The 18,161-nt window shown below is 52.8% G+C and overlaps 2 protein-coding genes across 4 annotated transcripts in view; both read right to left on the reverse strand.

Moving 5' to 3' along the window:
* IKZF4 (IKAROS family zinc finger 4) overlaps window positions 1-10,332 on the reverse strand; it is a 37,440-nt gene extending 27,108 nt beyond the window's left edge. For both annotated transcript variants that reach the window (XM_055128802.1, XM_055128801.1), the window contains exon 1: window positions 10,061-10,332. The gene's annotated coding sequence lies outside the window, so the exon portion shown is untranslated. The remainder of the gene's footprint in view (window positions 1-10,060) is intronic.
* A 590-nt stretch (window positions 10,333-10,922) lies between these two features.
* On the reverse strand, window positions 10,923-16,808 carry SUOX (sulfite oxidase). 2 transcript variants are annotated; one of them, XM_055126490.1, is made up of 4 exons: window positions 16,417-16,808; window positions 14,032-14,091; window positions 13,601-13,775; window positions 10,923-12,749 (listed from the first exon to the last, which is right to left on the reverse strand). In XM_055126490.1, the coding sequence occupies exons 2-4, from the start codon at window positions 14,079-14,081 to the stop codon at window positions 11,337-11,339; spliced, it is 1,638 nt and encodes a 545-aa protein (XP_054982465.1). In that variant the 5' UTR covers window positions 14,082-14,091; window positions 16,417-16,808; the 3' UTR covers window positions 10,923-11,336. The 2 variants fall into 2 exon arrangements, with proteins under 2 accessions (XP_054982465.1, XP_004601983.2); XM_004601926.2 differs by having other exon boundaries at window positions 16,380-16,808.
* Between the last annotated feature and the right edge of the window lie 1,353 nt (window positions 16,809-18,161).

The following is an 18,161-nucleotide window of genomic DNA, read 5'->3' on the forward strand; positions in this document are numbered from 1 at the left end:
AAACAGCCCTTAGCAGCCTCCCCACTGGTCCAAATGCCAAGCTGGTAACTCTACAAGTGAGAGGGATGGAGCCCGGGCTGTTCCGCTCTCGGTGCTCTGTGAGCCAGGAGCAAATCAATACTTGCACTTCACTGTTTGCTCAAGTGTCCAGGCGGCGCTTCCTCCCCACCTTCCTCTACCCGGCTCTGAGAGTGCATCCTCCCGGCCAGGCCGGCCGGCCGGACCTTGGCGTCTCCTGAGAGGAACTAGGTCAAACTAAGCAGTGCCAAGTGGAGACATACCACGGTGCCACCATGTAAGAGGGGGAGGAGGAGGCACAAGGAGAGGCCGTGTGAGTTTCATAAGACGTGTGGCTCCCGCAGAGCTTAGGAGGAAACTGACTGTGTTCACAGCCCCATGGGTGTTACTGAGTGAGGGAGGTAGACACACCTGAACTGTAAATTCTGAATACAAATGCCATCAAGCTGAGCACAAAGCAACTAGGAACTACCAGTCTCCCAGTTCAAAAAGTTCTGCTGTGAGAAGGGAGGAAGGGTTGGTCACTGGAAACCTCTGCAGATAAAAATGTTCTTGGGGGGGGGGGTCAGGGGCTGGAGCGATAGCACAGCGGGTAGGGCGTTTGCCTTGCACGCGGCCGACCCGGGTTCGATTCCCAGCATCCCATAGGGTCCCCTGAGCACCGCCAGGAGAAATTCCTGAGTGCAGAGCCAGGAGGTAACTCCTGTGCATTGCCAGGTGTGACCCAAAAAGCAAAAAAAAAAAAAAAAAAAAAAAGCTCTTGGGGACGGAGCAATAGTACAGCTGGTAGGGCGTTTTGCCTTGCATGTGGCTGACCTGGGTTCGATTCCTGGCATCCCATATGGTCTTCCCAGCACTGCCAGGAGTAATTCCTGAGTGCAAGAGCCGGGTGTGCCCCAAAAAGAAAAAAAAAAAAACTCTTCTTTCTTTCTTTTGAATTTGCTTGGCACCATAACAAGAGTCCTCCATGACCCTGGCTTTCCCCTCTCAGCCTGCCGTGACCTTTGGAACCTCAGGACCGGGCAGCCCTTCCAGCCCGATCTTCCACTCTACAAGCCTGACAAGCAGCAAGCGAGGAACCAGTCTCGGGTCCGACTCCCAAGGGTAGGTCAGGGAGGTCAGCTCGAAATATTGGTGACCAAATATGATAGCTCTTCTAATCCTCCAAGGAATCCTGTTAGGCAGAGCAAGATTCCCAAACTGGAAATGCCAACAACCCCTGGAGCCTGGTGGACAGGTGGGCAGAGGCGATGCCGGAAAGGAGACCGGCGGCGGAGAGGGTGTCAAGGATCTGGGCCATCCTTTGGGCTCTTCCCAGACTGCCCTAGGAAGCTGTGGGAGTTTCTTCCCTGGTGGAAGACAAGGTCGAGCCCAGTGATTAGCAGACGGACAGAGCTCCCCAGCGGGCTGGGCGGTGCTGCTGTGTTGGTGCAGCAAACTAAATCTACAGTCAATCCCCTCCAGTCGGGGCCCTCCTGAAGGGCATGAGATTTGAGCAAATCCATGTGGGCTTAGAGCGCGGCTGCGCACTCCAGCAGGGCTCTGCATAGCTGGGACTTGCAAGGGGGTCAAGGGGTGGCGGGAAGAGAAAGAACCACGCAGCGTCTGCACCTAGACGCACCTTCCTTTCCAGGACACAGACCTTGACAAGGAGCAGCTCTGCAAGCATCCTTAAACGCACCTTGGCGCCCTCTGCGAGAAACCCGCCGACCTTCACTTAGCTCAGGTGTCTGTCTCTACAGCAGAAGAGATCTGACTCAGTTGGGCTGTGGATGGTGGAACTCTTTCAACACAGAACTGCTGAAAGGAAATAGCTCGGCTTCATTACCTAGGTGCTGGGCGGGGGGGAATGGTGCAGAGACGAATCTTCAGATCATCCTAAGAGTGGCTAGTTTCTATGGTAAGAGGGGGTTCAGAGGGGCTGGCGCGATAGCACAGCGGGGAGGGCGTTTGCCTTGCACATGGCTGACCCGGGTTCAATCCCCAGCATCCCATAGGGTTCCCTGAGCACCGCCAGGAGTAATTCCTGAGTGCAGAGTCAGGAGTGACCTCTGTGCATCGCCAGGTGTGACCCAAAAAGAAAGAAGAAAAAAAAGAGAGGGTTCGGAGCTGGAAACGCAACACCTGGGCAGCGGGGACATATCACTTCACTGTCTCCTCTTAGATCTCAGGTGGATGCAGCTTTTCTCCTGGGCTTTGTGCTTCCCTGTCCGCCCCCTGTAGACTGTGGACGAGAGAAGGCCAAGGTTGGGGGGTGAGAGAAGAAACTATTCTGGCTTCTCCATCTCATGTCAGGACGCAAGGAACTAAGAAAAGGAGCAAGCCAGAGGGCTTCAATTGCTAGTTATGATGAACCTGAGATGATAGTTTTTTTTTTCCTTTGGGGGGGGGCATTATCCTTAAGCTGTGTTTTAAAAAAAAAAGGCCCCACAAGGTTAATAATGTTGAACTGGATGTTTGGGAAGGGAAGAGGAGAGGAGAGCAGAGAAGTTCAATATGAGTTTTATAATAACCAGTTTTGAAGCCAAATATGCCCAAACAAGTTTAAATCTTTCAAGGAAGGAGCTAGAGTGATAGCACAGTGGGTAGGGCATTTGCTTTGCATGTGGCTGACCCAGGTTTAATCCCCAGCATCCCATCTGGTCCCCTGATCATCGACAAGAGTAATTCCTAAGGGCAGAATCAGGAGTAACCCCTGAGCATGACCAGGTGGGACCCAAAAAACAAATAAACAAACAAACAGCAAAACAAAACAAAAACCACCCAGCAGTCAGAAATTACCTGGAAGTCTCATTGAACTATTCTGATCAGGCAGGGTGGGGAAAGGGTGGAAGAGAAAGGAACAGTTCTCTTTGGTGGCAGTCCTCAGTAGAAGTCCTTTTTTTTTGGGGGGGGTCACACCCGGCGATGCACAGGGGTTACTCCTGGCTCTGCACTCAGGAATTACCCCTGGCCATGCTCAGGGGACCATATGGGACGCTGGGATTTGAACCCGGGTCCGCCGTGTGCAAGGCAAAAGCCCTACCTGCTGTGCTATTGCTCTAGCCCCAGAAGTCCCTATTAATGCACATCAAAAATGCTCACTGGGAGCTGGAGCGATAGCACAGCGGGAAGGCATTTGCCTCGCACGCGACCGACCCAGGTTCGATTCCCAGCATCCCATAGGGTCCCCTGAGCACTGCCAGGAGTGATTCCTGAGTGCAGAGCCAAGAGTAACCCCTGAGCATCGCCGGGTGTGATCCAAAAAAAAGCAAAAAAAAAAAATGCTCACTGTTCAGGCCGGAGATACAGTACAGAGGCTAAGGTGCAGAGTTTTATCTGTGGTAACCCAAGTTTAATCCTTGGACCCACATATGGCGCCCTGAGTACAACCAAGAGTGGCCTCAAAGCAAAAACAAATCAAGGGCTCATGGGGCCAGAGAGATGTCTGGCATGAGGAGGATCCCGGTACCCCAAATGGTCCCCCAAGGACTGCCAGGAGTAATTCCTGAATGCAAAGCCAGAAAACAAACCCTGAGAATAGCCGGGGTGACCCCTAAATAAACAAAAAAACAACAACAACAAAAGCTCACTATTATTTGGGCTGGGAAGATTTTTCCAGACTTTTTTGCTAACAAACAATTTTTATTTGTTTGTTTGGGGGCCACACCCAGCAGTGCTCTGGGGTGACTCCAGGCTCTGAATTATTCCTAGTGGTGCTCGGGGAACCATATGGGATGCCAGGGATTAACACGGGTCAGCCATGTGCAATGCAAATGTCGTACCCGCTAAACTATCACTCCAGCTGCACCAAAATTTACTTTTTCTTTTCTTTTAGTACTGAAAGAGGAAGCCTCAGTTTCCCCTTGCCAGTAAGACAGAAAGCCAGCTCTTCTCTCCAGATGTTCCATCTCTCCCCCATTCACCTGACACACATTCCACCCCCCAAGATTCTGTCTCTTCATTCCCAGGGTTTCCCAGGAACATCAAACTCTGCCCTGGAGTCCAAGTTGACGTGGGAACTAAAATAATTGGCAGTTAGGCCTGGAAGGAAGATTTGTTTCCCCTTGCCAGTGAAGAAGGAATCCACCAGAAGTTTCCTGTTGCCACCTTTCCCCCATTTCATTCCCAAAGTCCTGTCTCAACGGAGATTTCCAGAACCATAGAACTCTGTCCTGGAGCCTAGGCCAACAAGGAGACTAAGATAAGGAGCAAAAATGCGAGGAAAGATTTAGACCAGCAAGACATCATTGCACTTTTCTGGCACCTTTCGTAAACACTCGCCAACTGATAAGGGGTGCGAGGGGCCCTTAAGAAGGCCTACACAAAACTCCCTTACCTTCGCTTAGTCCTATACTAAATTCCTCCCCACCTGGGGGATCTCCTTTTCTACTTGCCATGAAACGTTTCTACTTTCCAACTCTGAGTCTGAGCATCTTTATGATTCAATATTTTCATAACTGGAAACAGTTAAGAACCTGAGACTCGTGAATGGACACAGAGACACGCCTCCCCCGCATCAGTACCAGGGATCAAACCCGGGGCCTCACACGTGCAGAGCAAGTGCTCTACTGACAAACCATCTTCTGTCCCTGATAACAAAAGAATCTGGCGCTGACAATCCAACTGTTCTTTTTTTTTTTTTTTTTTTTTTTGCTTTTTGGGTCACACCCTGGGCGGTTGGGCCTTTGCCTTTCACGTAGCCACCTGTGTTCGATTCCTCCGCCCCTCTCAGAGAGCCCGGCAAGCTACCGAGAGTATCCCGCCCACAAGGCAGAGCCTGGCAATCTACCTGTGGCGTATTCGATATGCCAAAACAGTAACAATAAGTCTCTCAATGAGAGACATTACTGGTGCCCACTTCAACAAATCGATGAGCAATGGGATGACAGTGACAGTGACAGTGGGTCACACCTGGTGATGTTCAGGGGTTACTCCTGGTTAAAATCTTTTTGTGTGTAAGCCCTTGTCGGGGATGCTCAAGGTCTGGGATCCTGAGAATGTTGGAGTCACACTGGAGCACAGTAGTGATTTTCAACTACTAGTGTGTGGTCCAGGCAAATCCACAGGTATATGGCCATTACATCTCTGGAGTAGAGAGTGGATGTCCAATATTTTAAATTTTAGCAGAAGTAGGAGCTAACTCAGTCACCCATCTGGCTGATCACTGAAGTAGAGCAAATAACACCTACATTACCAGTGGGGCTCCTCCACAGGCACAAAGTTATATTTGTGGTAAAATATGGTAAAATAGAACAAAGTTCTATTTTATTATTATTATTATTATTATTATTATTATTATTTTGCTTTTTGGGTCACACCTGGTGATGCACAGGGGTTACTCCTGGCTCATGCACTCAGGAATCACTCCTGGCAATACTCAGGGGACCCTATGGGATGCTGGGAATCGAACCTGGGTCGACTGCGTGCAAGACAAATGCCCTACCCGCTGTGCTACCGCTCCAGCCCCCAACAAAGTTCTATTTTACCATAGCAGGAAGGTGTTTTTTTTTTTCCACTTTTGGGCGAGAACCAGCAGTCTCTCGGGAGAGGGAGAGAGGGTCATTCCCATTGATGCTCAGGGGACCATGTGGTATGGGAAATTAAGCTCAATGCTCCATTGAGTTTCCTTTAGCCTCTTTCTTGGGTAATAAAATAAAGGGTTGGGGGATGGAGCCATAGCAGAGCAGGGAAAGCATTTGCCTTGCACATGGCCTAGCCGGGTTCAATTCCCAGCATCCCATATAGTCCCCTGAGCACTGTCAGGAGTAATTCCTGAGTGCATGAGTCAGGAGTAACCCCTGTGCATCGCTGGGTGTGACCCAAAAAGCAGAAAGATAAAATAAAATAAGTACTGTAGCACTGTTGTCCCGTTGTTCATTGATTTACTCGAGCGGGCACCAATAACGTCTCCATCATGAGACTTGTTACTTTTTTTTTTGTTTTTTTGGGTCACACCCAGCGATGCTCTGGGGTTACGCCTAGCTTTGCACTCAGGAATTACTCCTGCCGGTGCTTGGGGGACCATATGGGATGCTGGGGATCGAACCCGGTTTGGCTGCATGCAAGGCAAACGCCCTACCCGCTGTGCTATCACTCTGGCCCACGAGACTTGTTGTTACTGTTTTTGGCATATCAAATATGCCATGGGTAGCTTGCCAGGCTCTGCCATGTCGGCAGGATACTCTCAGTAGCTTGATGGGCTCTCTGAGAGGGACAGAGGAATCGAACCTGGGTCGGCCGCGTGCAAGGCAAATGCCCTACCCGCTGTGTTAATAAAATAAAATAAAGAATTCTGGAGTCTGTACATTAGTGACTGAAATCCTTGAACTAGACACCGGGTTATGGATGAGGAAAGAAATAATCCCCTCTCTTCCATATGTGAGCCTGAGAAAATGCCTACTTCGATACTCATTTGGTGTTCTGAACGTAGAGAGAGCTCCTGGATGCAAACGTTAAAGTAGGATATGTATTTTAAAGATTCATGCCAGCCCTCTGAGGCCTGGGAACCAATTCACTTAGAGCAGCATGAGCCTTTGTAGATGTCTTTTTTTTGCGGCGTGGGGGGAGCGGTGAGGGCTATGGAGGGTGTTAGGTGACACACAGCTGTGCTCAGGGATCACTTTTGGTGGTGCGCAGAGATCAAGTTGGGATCAGTCACATGCAAGACAAGTGCCTTAACCAGTACTATGTCTCTGGCCTCTTACAATGCTTTTATTGGATAAGCTCTGAACATATCTACGTTTCCAATGTGGAGTTCACAATTCTCAGGAGAAGACAAACCACAGAGCCTAGAATTCAGGGTCACCTTGAGCAGGATCAACAAAGAGACCCACAAGAAAGGGAGTCCTTTTGTCTGTAGAAATATCTATACCCACAGGATCCCACTTGACTTATTCTTACAGAGTAAAATAAAACAGGAAAGACCTACCCAGGGGCCAGAGCAATAGTGGGATGCCTTGCATGAGGCCCACCCGGGTTTGATCCTGACATCATACTGTCCCCAGGAGTAATTCATGAGTGCAGAGCCCGGAGAAATCCCTGAACATCACTGGGTGTGGCCCTAAAAGATAAAACAAACCAATCCATTTCCCCCCCCCACACACACACACAATCCAATCCAACAGTAGTTTATTCCTTGTTTTGATTGATTACGTTTTTGGGAAACATCTGGTGGTATTTATTCAGGGGCTACTTCTGGCTTGGTGCTTGGGCATCTCTCCAAACGGTATGCTCTGGGATCAAACCGAGAGGTCCCATTTGCAAAGCATGCATTCCAACACTTTGAGCTATCTTTCCAGGTGCAAATTAGGTTTTTTTTACATGGGCTTTTATGTGTGAGATGAGGAAAGAGATCGAGTGAGAAAGAGGTAAAACTATCTCTTCGTGGAAATTGGGTGGCTGGGGTACTGGGTAAAAGGGGGCTGATGTTCTTCTATGCTGGGAAGTTTAGGCTGCTGACTCAAATTAAGAAGACACAAGAAGGAACTTTCAGATCCATTTTCACTGGAAAAAAAAGCAAGTCAAGATGTAGTGCTGACCCAATCCTAAACCATGCCTTACCCTTAACTTACTGAGAAGGGAAATGCCCAGAACTACAACTGAACTACACTTGGTGGGTGACAATGATATTGTTTTGGACTCAAGACCTCAGCATCTACTAACTAGTAGAAGACTGTAGCACTGTCATCCCATTGTTCATCGATTTGCTCGAGCGGGCACCAGTAACATCTCCACTGTGAGACTCGTTACTGTTTTTGGTATATGGAATACACCACAGAGAGCTTGCCAGGCTCTGCCATGTGGGTGGGATACTCTCAGTAGCTTGCCAGGCTCTCCAAGAGGGGCAGAGGAATCGAACCCAGGTGAGCTGCGTGCAAGGCAAATACCCTACTCGCTGTGCTATCGCTCCAGTCCAGTAGAAAATATCATTCTAAAATTTTTCTTTTTGTTTTTTGGGCTACACCTGGTGCTGCTTGGGGGTTCCTCTTTGCTCTGCACTCAGGAATTAATCCTGGTGGTGTTCAGGAAATCCCATGTGGTGGTGCTGGGGATCAAACCCAGATCGGCTGCAAGGCAAGCACCCTGCCTACTGTTTTTCTCTCCAGCCCCAAATTCTAAAATTTAAATTGAGAACCGTTCCTATATCCCCAGATGCTCCATTGAGACCTCTCCTGCTTTCCAATAGCAAAGATTGATTTTTCCTTCATCTGGGAATTTATTTTTTTTAATCCAGGAGTCACTCTTCTGAATGTTCTCATCATTCAGGGAGTTTCTGAATTCTCTGGCTATAAGTCCCTTGTGGCTTATAGACAAAAGTTCCTCACACACCAGAAAGTAAGATTCACTGACGTTTACCCGCCCAAGGAATGAGGCCTGGCTGGAATCACATCCCCCTAGGAAACACCACACTATACTTCCCCAAGATTGTCCACTGGGCCTGTAACCTGGCTTTGTATTCAGTGTCTGAATCGTCCTGATGGTCGTAGTCAGACACCTGTTTTCAAATCTTGCTAAAATGTGAACATGTGTCTTCAGAAAGTGAAGAAGTCACAGGAGAGACAGAAATGGGTCTTCTGCTTGGCATGACAATGGCAGGACTTTGGCTGACATATAAGTCTGGAACATATCAAGTTCACCAGTGATACACTGAGGCCACAGGCTGGGGAGATTAGTAGCTGGAACTATCAGAGATGTAAAGGGATTATAAGAGTGACAACAGGAGGCAGTTTTAATTATAGAGGAAGTGAGGTGAAACCAACCATGCAAAGCTTTACACAAGGTGAATGGTAATGCACCAAATCTTCCTGGAAGCAGCACATTGTTTTCTTCTTCTTCTTTTTCTTGTTCTTTTTTTGTTTTTGACAGGGTTGGGGGGGGGTGATGCTCAGGGGTTACTCTTAGTTCTGCACTCAGTAATTATTCCTGGTGGTGCTGGGGGATGGGGAACTTACGGGGTGCCCTGTTCCAACCTGGGTCTGCCGAGTGCAAGGCAAGCACCCTACGCACTGTACTATCTCTCCAGCCCTAGCTGGCAAATTCTTTGAAAGGGAAAATGTAGTTGCTATTTCCTAAGTATATCATATCTAAAGGTCTACGTTCTAGTAAACATTCCACTGCTCCCAGTCACCACTTAACACACACACACACACACACACACACACACACACACACACACACATCAAACGAAAACTCATGAAGCAAGAATCTCCATCTCTAGCAGAAAAGGGGGAAAAAACTAATTGCCCGACCAGAGGACAGTACAGCGGGGAGGGCGTTTGCCTTGCATGCGGCCAACCCGGGTTCGATCCTTGACATCCCATATGGTTCCCCTGAGCACCTCCAGGAGTGATTTCTGAGTACAGAGCCAGGAGGAACCCTTGAGTATTGCTGGGTGTGACCCAGAAAGGAAAAAAAGAAGAAAAAAACTAATTGGACCTGGCACTATGTCATTTCTAGAGGGTCTATTTTAGCTCAGACCTTTCTCCCTCCAGAAGCCTGCCCCAAGTCTTCCTCTGAAACAGTCCCTTTAGGTCTCGAGTGCGGTGAGTCCTCTCTTTCCAGCCTTGCTTCCTGGATGCCCGGGTACCCCTGACGGTACTTCTCCCTCCACCCTAAGTTTCTTCTCTCCCACCGCGTCTCCCATTCGGTTCACTGCCTCCCAGATCACCCCACCTGGGCCTCTTTCTCCCCAAGCTTCGGGACCAACACCCCGGTCAATTCTGCCCAGATCCCTTGTTCTCTTGTCCCCGCTGCGCTCTGCGCCTCTCTTCGACCCGGCTCCGACCCCATCAGGGAGCCTCGATCACGTCCCCCGCCTTGACCTGTTTCCCGCCTTTTTAGGACCCCCAGGTCCCTGTTACCCCCGCCCCCACCATCCTGGCACCTCACGCCCTCCCCCCGCCTCGGGGCGGCTTCGGAGCACGGCCCACCCAGGACCCTCTCCCAGCCGTCCCCCACACCCCCACGCCTCCCCTCGCTCCCGGCCCAAGCCCCTCAGGCCCCGCCCCCGGCCGCCGAGGCCCCGCCCCCGCCCTGCGCCCAAGCCCCGCCTTCCACTCACCTGAGGCAGCTCCGCGCGCGCGCAGTTTGGGATGGGGGGGGAGAAGGGACGGTACTGGGGGAGAAGGGGGCGGGGCGACGGGGTCCCCCACTCTGGCCCGGGCGGCTCAGTGCGGGGGCAAGTGGGGTCACTGAGGCGGCGGCAACCCCGCCGGAGCCGGCACCCGGGCGCTCAGCGGCGGCGGGTCCATCTCCATCAGCAGCTTCACCTGCGGAGGGACCGGCCCCCCCCCAGAACCCCCCCCATTACCGCCGACCCCCCTCCCCCGAACAACTTCCGGCCCCACTACCAGGCGACAGGCGGCTCGGCCGAACACCGAGCGCCCCCGAGCCGGGGCGCCTGCCGGGGAACGAAGGGAGAAGAGCCAGGGGAGAGCAGCCGAGTGCCGAAAGCTCCCCAGCCGGCAGGCGCGGTCTGCAGCGCGGGCACTTCGCAGATGCCCCCTTCATCTGCATCTAATTTGCAAACCAGGCGCACATTGGATGTCCCCTGTGCCCTGACACGGCCGGTTTTGCCCCAGCCCCTCCTAAGACAATATTGATTTTTTTAAGCTCAGCAGATGCGTAGCAGTGGGGGGAGGGGCGCCAGGGGACCGATAATGGGTATCTTCTCTGGGGGCAGGAAAGTATTTTGAGGACGAGCACCTAAGAAGCTCTGCAGATACTGAAAGACCTCGGAGAAGGAAGCCCCCCACTTCTTGACACCCCCTTATCCCCCCACCTGCTTTCTCTCTGTCCCCAACCCCCTTTTGTTTGTTCTAGATTATCTTCGTACTGAGAGCCTGAGATCCAGGGCGCCTCGCTTGCAACATGCTCACCTCCCAGCCTCAAGGGGTCCCCCCACAAATAATTCGGAGTTATAGTAGTCTTAAAACATATTTTATTTATGTATTTAGAAAACTTCCACGATTTGTAAAGAAGAGGGGTGTGCCCCTCACAATCCCTGACAGCTGTGAAAACTTTGGGACACATGCCCACATAGATTCTCAAAAGGCCTCGTCGGTGACAGGCATGGGAGGTGGGGCGGGATGAGAAAAGCACTGAATGGTGTCCGGCTCCAGAAGTGCTTAGAACAGCAGCCCTCGGCTCACGGGAGAGGGCCAGGGGCCAGGTGGGGGTAGTGGTGTCAGAGCCAGGGTAGAAAGAGGCAGGGCTGTGATCCAGGAAGTGAAAAGGCGAAGGGACAAGTCTTTTCTGCTGCTGCAGTAAGGCCGAAGGATGTTGAATGGGTGTGGGGAGGGGTTAGGAGGCGTGTTGGGGGAGGAAACGGTTCTCTCTCACTTACGGGCCACACGGACATGAACGCGGTGCCATGCATTGCTGAGGACACCTCGTAGGTTCCAGATGGGGGCCACCGTGTCTGGCTGCACGTTGTAGCTGTCATCCACAGCCTTGCAAACAATGTTCAGTTCCTTCTTTCCAGCTGGCACCGGGGCCTGCAGCTGCCACAGCCGCCAGGCCCAGGCCTTCCGGGGCCGCTGCTCCTCGTCATCCAGCGTAGCGGTCTGCCAGGTGAGGCCCCCGTCCAGCGACACGTCCACCCGGACCACCGCTCTTCCGCCCCCGCTCCACGCATAGCCCTTGACCGTCACCTCTCCTGACTCGACCGTGGCCCCGTTTTGGGGCTCAGTGATGGCTGACTGCACGGGAAGTTCCTGAATGGATGGAGCCGAGTCAAAATCCACCGTGTCCCAGTCCACGGAGGGAGAGAAGCCCTTGTAATCCCGCCGCTGCCAGTGGCTGGGACTCTCCTCTGGCTCCACGCTCACTTTGCCCAGCCACTTGACGTGGCGGGCACCCACCACCCCAGGGACCACCACCCGGACGGGGAAGCCGTGGTCTCGGGGCAGCGGCTCGCCATTCATCTCGTAGGCCAGCAGCACCTCCGCTTCGGGGTTCATGGCTCGAGCCAGAGGGATGGAGGCTCCATAGGCAGTTCCAGTGGGGTCCGCATCCAGCCCCTCGAAGCAGACGTGGGCCTCCGAGTCGGAGAGCTGGTAACCGGCCTTGGCTAACACATCGCAGAGCCGCGCCCCGGCCCAGCGTGCAGTGCTGATGGCCCCGATCCTCCAGTCCAGACCCTTCACTTCTTTGAACCGAGTCATCTCAGAGCGCCGGTTGCCGGCACACTGCAGGGTCACGGTGATCTCGTGTTTGGGGAAGCGGCGCAAGTCATCCAGGGAGAGGGACAGTGACTTACCCCGATGTGCCCCTACGACCTGCAGGCGGTAGGTCTTTGGGTCCAGGTTAGGGACGGGCAGATGGTTCCGGGTGAAGAAGATAGAGTTGGGTGTGATGTACTTGTCCGTCAGCAGCCCAGGCGGGGGCTCGGCGTTGAAGGGGCGCTGGCTGTTGACAGTCAGGGCCGGGTGGCGGGCAGGGTCACCAGCATAAGGGTCAGAGGTCTTCAAGGTGGGGGGGGCCTTGTCTTCGGGACTCAGCTCGCCAATTTTGTACTCAGCCAGTAACTCTCGCACGTGGGACTGGTTGTGAACGGCATAGAGGGCCCAGAAGGGCTCGAGGGGACCTCCAGCTGCTAGCATCAGCTTTGATGGCCCCCCCGGGTGGAGAGCCACAAACTCAGTGACGTCAAAGACCTCGTTGCCCAGAGTCACCCAGACCCTGGTCTCCGGAGAGGAGTGGGCTTTCACTTCCTCCCTTGTATATATGCGTGACGTCTCCTTAGCAGCCTGGAAGCAGGGAAGGAGTGAGGCAAAAAGGAACAGTATTTTAAGAAGAAATCACTGACGTTCCCAAAAAGCAAAAAAAAAAAAAAAAGGGGGGGGCTGGAGCGATAGCACAGCTGGTAGGGCATTTGCCTTGCATGCGGCCGACCCGGGTTCGATTCCCAGCATCCCATATGGTCCCCTGAGCACGGCCAGGGATAATTCCTGCAGAGCCAGGAGTGACCCCTGAGCATCGCTGGGTGTGACCCAAAAAGAAAAAAAAAAGAAAAAGAAATCACTGACGCACTGCAGAGATAATACAAGGGTTTAGATGGTCAAGGCACTTGCCTGGCATGCTGCTGACCCCATTTGATCCCTAGTCTATACGGTTGCCTGAGCACAGTTAAGAGTGGCCACCCGGGGACTGGAGCCATAGTACAGCTACAGGTAGGGCGTTTGCCTTGCATGCGGCCAACCCGGGTTCGATTCCCAGCTTCCCTGACCACTGCCAGGAGTAATTCCTGAGTGCATGAGCATTGCTGGGTGTGACCCAAAAGGAAAAAAAAAAAAGAATAACAGGCACGAAACTCTGTAACTGCACCCTCACGGTGACTCATTAATAAAATATAAATAAATAAATATTTAAATACAAAATAAAAGAGTGGCCACCTCCTTCTCCCCACCTCAAAAAAAAAAAAATCACTCTAGCTTACCCTCACCCAAACCACAACAGAAAGACTCAGGGGAACTATGCAACAGATTCCAGTTCTACCCTGCATGAACACAGTGTCCCCACCTGGACTCTGCTAAGAGCCTAACGGGGAGTCTCTAGGAGCCCTTCTTCTGGCGGTGACGTCCTTCCTGCCCCCACTTACTCTGCACCGGTGATCATGATAAGCAAAAGCTGCACCGAAGCCGAGCAGGGCTCCCAGGACTCTCCACCCCCCGGTGCTGGAGTTACCCCCCGCAGGGGTGAAGCGGCCGAGCTGCGGCTGAAACGAATCATCTGTGGAGCAGACCTGCGCGCAGAGCCTGGAGGCTGTCGTCAGCCTGAAACAGAGAGGGCAGTTCTCAGTCGCACACTCCTGCGGCACCCAAGCAAGGGCCCCCGAGGGACTGACCTCTCCCTCTCCCTTTGCTCGTGGGCCATGGACTCCTTCCAGTGGGGCTTAAGTTTCTCCAGGGACGGGTGGGGAAAGTGGGATTTGGCTCTGCCTTCCTCCCGGAGCCACCTTATCACTCTTATCTGGCCAACAAGGGAAGCAGGAAGGGGCCAGGAAACAATTTCAAGGATGGGCTGGCATACCTGCGGGCCTGCCGGAGCCCGGTGACCACAGTTCGGTTCAACAGCAGCATTGTGGCTGACCTGCCGAGGAAGACTCTGGGTCAAGAGAGGGAGTGCTAGGGGCTGGAGCAATAGCACAGCGGGTAGAGCGTTTGCCTTGCACGCAGCCGACCTGGGTTCGATTCCCAGCATCCCATAGGGTCCCCCAGCACCGCCAGGAGTGATTCCTGAGTAACCCCTGTGCATGCTGGGTGTGACCCAAAAAAGCAAAAAAAAAAAAAGAGAGAGGGAATGCTAGGCCAGGAGATACTAGCACAGCTCGGGGATGTGGGTAGAAGATAGAGAAGGTCTGCAAGAAGTTTTTTGGTCAAAAGAGGTTTTTGTTTGTTTTTGGTGGCAATACACCTGACAGTGTTCAGGGGTTAATTCCTAGATCTGCACTCAGGAATTACTCCTGGTGGTCCTCAGGGTACCATATGGGATGTCAGGGATTGGACCCAGGTTGGCTGCGTGCAAGGCAAATGTTTACTATGCTCTGGCCCCATTAGTTTTTTTTTTCTTTGTTTTTTGGGGAGAGGGGCCACCACTAGGTTGTGTTCAGGGATCACTCCTAGGGTGCTTGGGGGATCATATAGGGTGCCAGGGATTGAACCCAAGTTGACCATACACAAGGCAAACTACTACCCACTGCACTATCCCTCCAGCCCCAAAAGGGAAAAAAAATATGAGGTGTTGAGACTCAGTGATAGATGTGGGTGGTCCAATGGGTCCTTGGAGAAACTGGGCACACCTGGGCGGGGGGGGGGCTAAGTGATAGTATAGCAGGTAGGGTGGTTTTCTTGCACGCTGCTGCCCCGGGTTTGATCCCTGGCACACCCTGAGTGCCGCCAGGAGTGATGCCCGAGCACCAAGCCAGGAATAAGCCCTGAGCACCATCAGGTGTGGGCCCCAAACAAAACAAACAAAACTGGACACACTTCAGAGCCACTCTGCTGGCAGGACGGGAGGGAATCGGGCTGGGGAGGAGTCTTCTCGAATCATCGATCGCCCAGGCGCCGCTCTCTATTTTATCCAGTCCAGAGAACAATGCCAGGGGCCAAGGGCCTAGAGGACTGAAGCCAAATGTCAACCGTGCAGTTTGCCAGGTGATTATTTCTTTAGTCAGTAAAGGACAAGCAAGGGGCAGATTTAAACAGAGATTTAAAAAAAATAATAATAATAGGGGCTGGAGGGATAGCTGCAGCGGGTAGGGCGTTTGCCTTGCACGAGGCCGACCCGGGTTCGATTCCCAGCATCCCATAGAGTCCCTTGAGCACCGCCCGGGGTAATTCCTGAGTGCAGAGCCAGGAGTAACCCCTGTGCATGCCGGTGTGACCCAAAAAGCAATAATAATAATAATAATAATAATAATAATAAGTGAAAAGGGTAGCTGGAGCTAAAAGGAGTGAAGGAGCGCAAATCCTGAAGTCAAAATGCTCTACAAAATAGCCCTGTAATTAACCAGCCCTGCTGCCCGAGCCAAGAGCAAGCTTCTCTGAACCTATACCCTCTGCCGGGAGATCTACCTAGCAGAACTGCTGGGAAAAGTAAACAAGTAATAACATTTTGTTCCTTCCTCTCATTCCCTGATCCCTAAAAAAGGCGGGGTGAGTTGGGGGGTGGGGGGTGGGGACCCAGCTAGGGACATTAAACTGGGGCCCTTACCCTAAGCGTCTTGACATTCCAGTGAACTCAGCAAATTGACAAGTTAATGATCAAGGTCCCGGGATGGGCTACAGGAGGAAGGAGGGGCTGTGCTCTCCACCCGGCAGCAGTTGCATTCTCACAGCGGCAGCGTGGGGCTCACTGACCCCCACAGAGCGTCAAAGTGGGAAGGGGTGGCAGGGGTCCCCGTCCTTGATGAGGAGGGGCAAGGGGGGGGCAAGAGAGAAACTGCGAGGGATCGAGGGGTAGGAGCCGAGTGGATTCCACGCCCGGGCCACGGGCGGCTTCGATTCCGAGCCCCCCTATCACAAACCAGTCCGGAGCGGTGCGTGGCGGGCGGGACTGAAGGGTGGACCTGGTCAGCTGGCGCCCCGGGTCCGAGAGAAGCAGTTTTCTGCCCCACAACTACTGTCATCCGCACGTGAGCGTGGCTGCCTCTTACTCCGCAGGGACTCAGCACCTGGACCTAGCACCGGGTCCCCGACACCCGCCAGCAGCCAACACGCGCAGGGCTGGAGCAACATCCCGACCCCGCAGAGGCGCCGGGACAGCCTGGAGCCACAGTTTCCTGGTCCCTGGGGGCTCGGAGCACCCCCGGAGAACGGGAGCCGCGGGTTACCGGCTCTGGCTCCGCCACTTCCCCCTCCCGGCCCCAGGCCCCTTACCGATTCGGATCCCGATCCCGTGGGCTGGCTGTTTTACCTGCCGGCGGCCCCGCGATCGCTGGCGAGGGGCGGCGTCAGCACCGTGACGTCAGGGAGCAGCCCGGGACCACCCTCGCCCCTCGCCTCGGCTCCCAGCCAGTGGCGCGCCGCGGGCCGCCTCCACGCCGCTGTGCCCGCCCTCCCCGGCGGGCGCGGCTCTACGCGGCGGGTGGCTTTTGTCACCCCCCCGCCACCACGCAGGACCTGGCACCCTCACTGATGTTCGGAATATGGAGCGTGACGACGACTCTTATAAAGTGGGGCGGAGGTGGGAGAGGCTGGAGATGCCCGGGCCCCGCCCCTGCAAAGGAGGCACGAGGTGGGTTCACTGCTGGAAATTTCGGGATCCAGCTGGTTTTTCCCTCCACGGGGAGCTCCGCCTCTACCCTGTTTTTTTCCAAGAGAACTGTGTTGCAACTACGAAACCACCCCCATCTTTCAGAGAAAAAAGAAAAAAAAAAAAGGTCAAGCACTCGATTTTCTTAAACCCAAAAAAGAGAGTCCAAATGCGGTCTAAAGAGTGGTTCCGAGACTTCCAGATTCCCAGACTGGTTGAATTGATCCCTAAGCCAGGGAACCAATAATGCTGAATAGCCATTTAAAAATTGTTGCTTGTCAGTTGAAAGGATCTAGAACAACAGCACAGCGGGCAGGGCGCTTGCCTTACGCTGCTGATTCTGGCACCCCACATGGTCCCCCCCAACCCCCCCAGGAGTAATCTCTGGGCCCAGAACCAGGAGTTAACCCTGAGCACCGCTGGGTGTGGCCCTCAAGATAAAATTATGTATTACGTCTACATTTTATATGAGTGTAATTTATTATATGTTCATATATAAACATATAAATATAACTACAAGAGCAATTTTTCGGGGGGGTCACACTGGCTGCTCTTTAGCCCCACAATATTTTAAACCTGAAAGTGTTAAAATTATAGCCGCTCATAATCTCAGAGAATACTAATAAAACATGGGTGCATCACACATACACACGCACGCGCGGGGCTGGAGTGATAGGACAGCGAATAGGGTGCTTGCTTTGGACTGGGTTAGATCTGGCATCCCGTATGATTCCCGAGCCCACTCCCGGAGGGAATCCCTGAGCCAAGAGCCAGGAATAATCCCTAAGCACTGCTGGGTGTGGCCCAACTCCCCCCCACCGCCACCCCAAACGAAAAATACTAAAAAAAAAAAAAAAAAAAAAAGTGGGTAGCATCGTCATTTTGGTGCAGGGTTGAATTTTATTTTATGGTTGGTCAGCCGTAAACCTGGGGCAAACGTATCCACACTGCCCCCTAGAGACCGTAAAGTTTAACTACAACTGTACTCACTTTTTAGTGGGGTGGCCTCTATCTCCCTCTATCTCTCTCCTCTCCCCGCCCCTACACCCCCTACACACACCCGGGGTCACACACAGTGCTGCCTTAACCCCTGTACAATCTCAGACCCAGGTAAGATTTCCATCCAGTGTAAAATTAAATCATTGAAAAGATTTCATGTCCTATCTTACCAATGTTAAAACGAGACTCTGAACCAGAGAGGTAGTACAGGGGTTAAGGTGATTTTTTTTGTCTTGTTTTTGGGCCATACCTAGAGGTGCTCAGGGCTTACTTCTGTCTCTGTGTTCAGGAATGCCTGTTGGCTGGACTCGGGGACCTTATGGGGTGCCATGAAAGCAAGCTGGGTGCCACGTGCAAGGCAGCACCCTACCTGCAGTACTGTCTCTTCAGTCTCTTAAGGTAGGTCC

The sequence above is a fragment of the Sorex araneus genome, chromosome 2, assembly GCF_027595985.1.
Source record: "Sorex araneus isolate mSorAra2 chromosome 2, mSorAra2.pri, whole genome shotgun sequence".
NCBI lineage: Eukaryota > Metazoa > Chordata > Mammalia > Eulipotyphla > Soricidae > Sorex > Sorex araneus.

Excerpts from the sequence above, each read along its gene's own strand:
- SUOX (XM_055126490.1), bottom strand. The coding sequence starts at position 14,081 with ATGCTGCTGTTGAACCGAACTGTGGTCACCGGGCTCCGGCAGGCCCGC. Across the intron at positions 13,776-14,031 it reads GGGCTCCGGCAGGCCCGCAG|GCTGACGACAGCCTCCAGGC; the intron begins GTATGCCAGCCC and ends TCTCTGTTTCAG. Across the intron at positions 12,750-13,600 it reads ATCATGATCACCGGTGCAGA|GCTGCTAAGGAGACGTCACG; the intron begins GTAAGTGGGGGC and ends CCCTGCTTCCAG.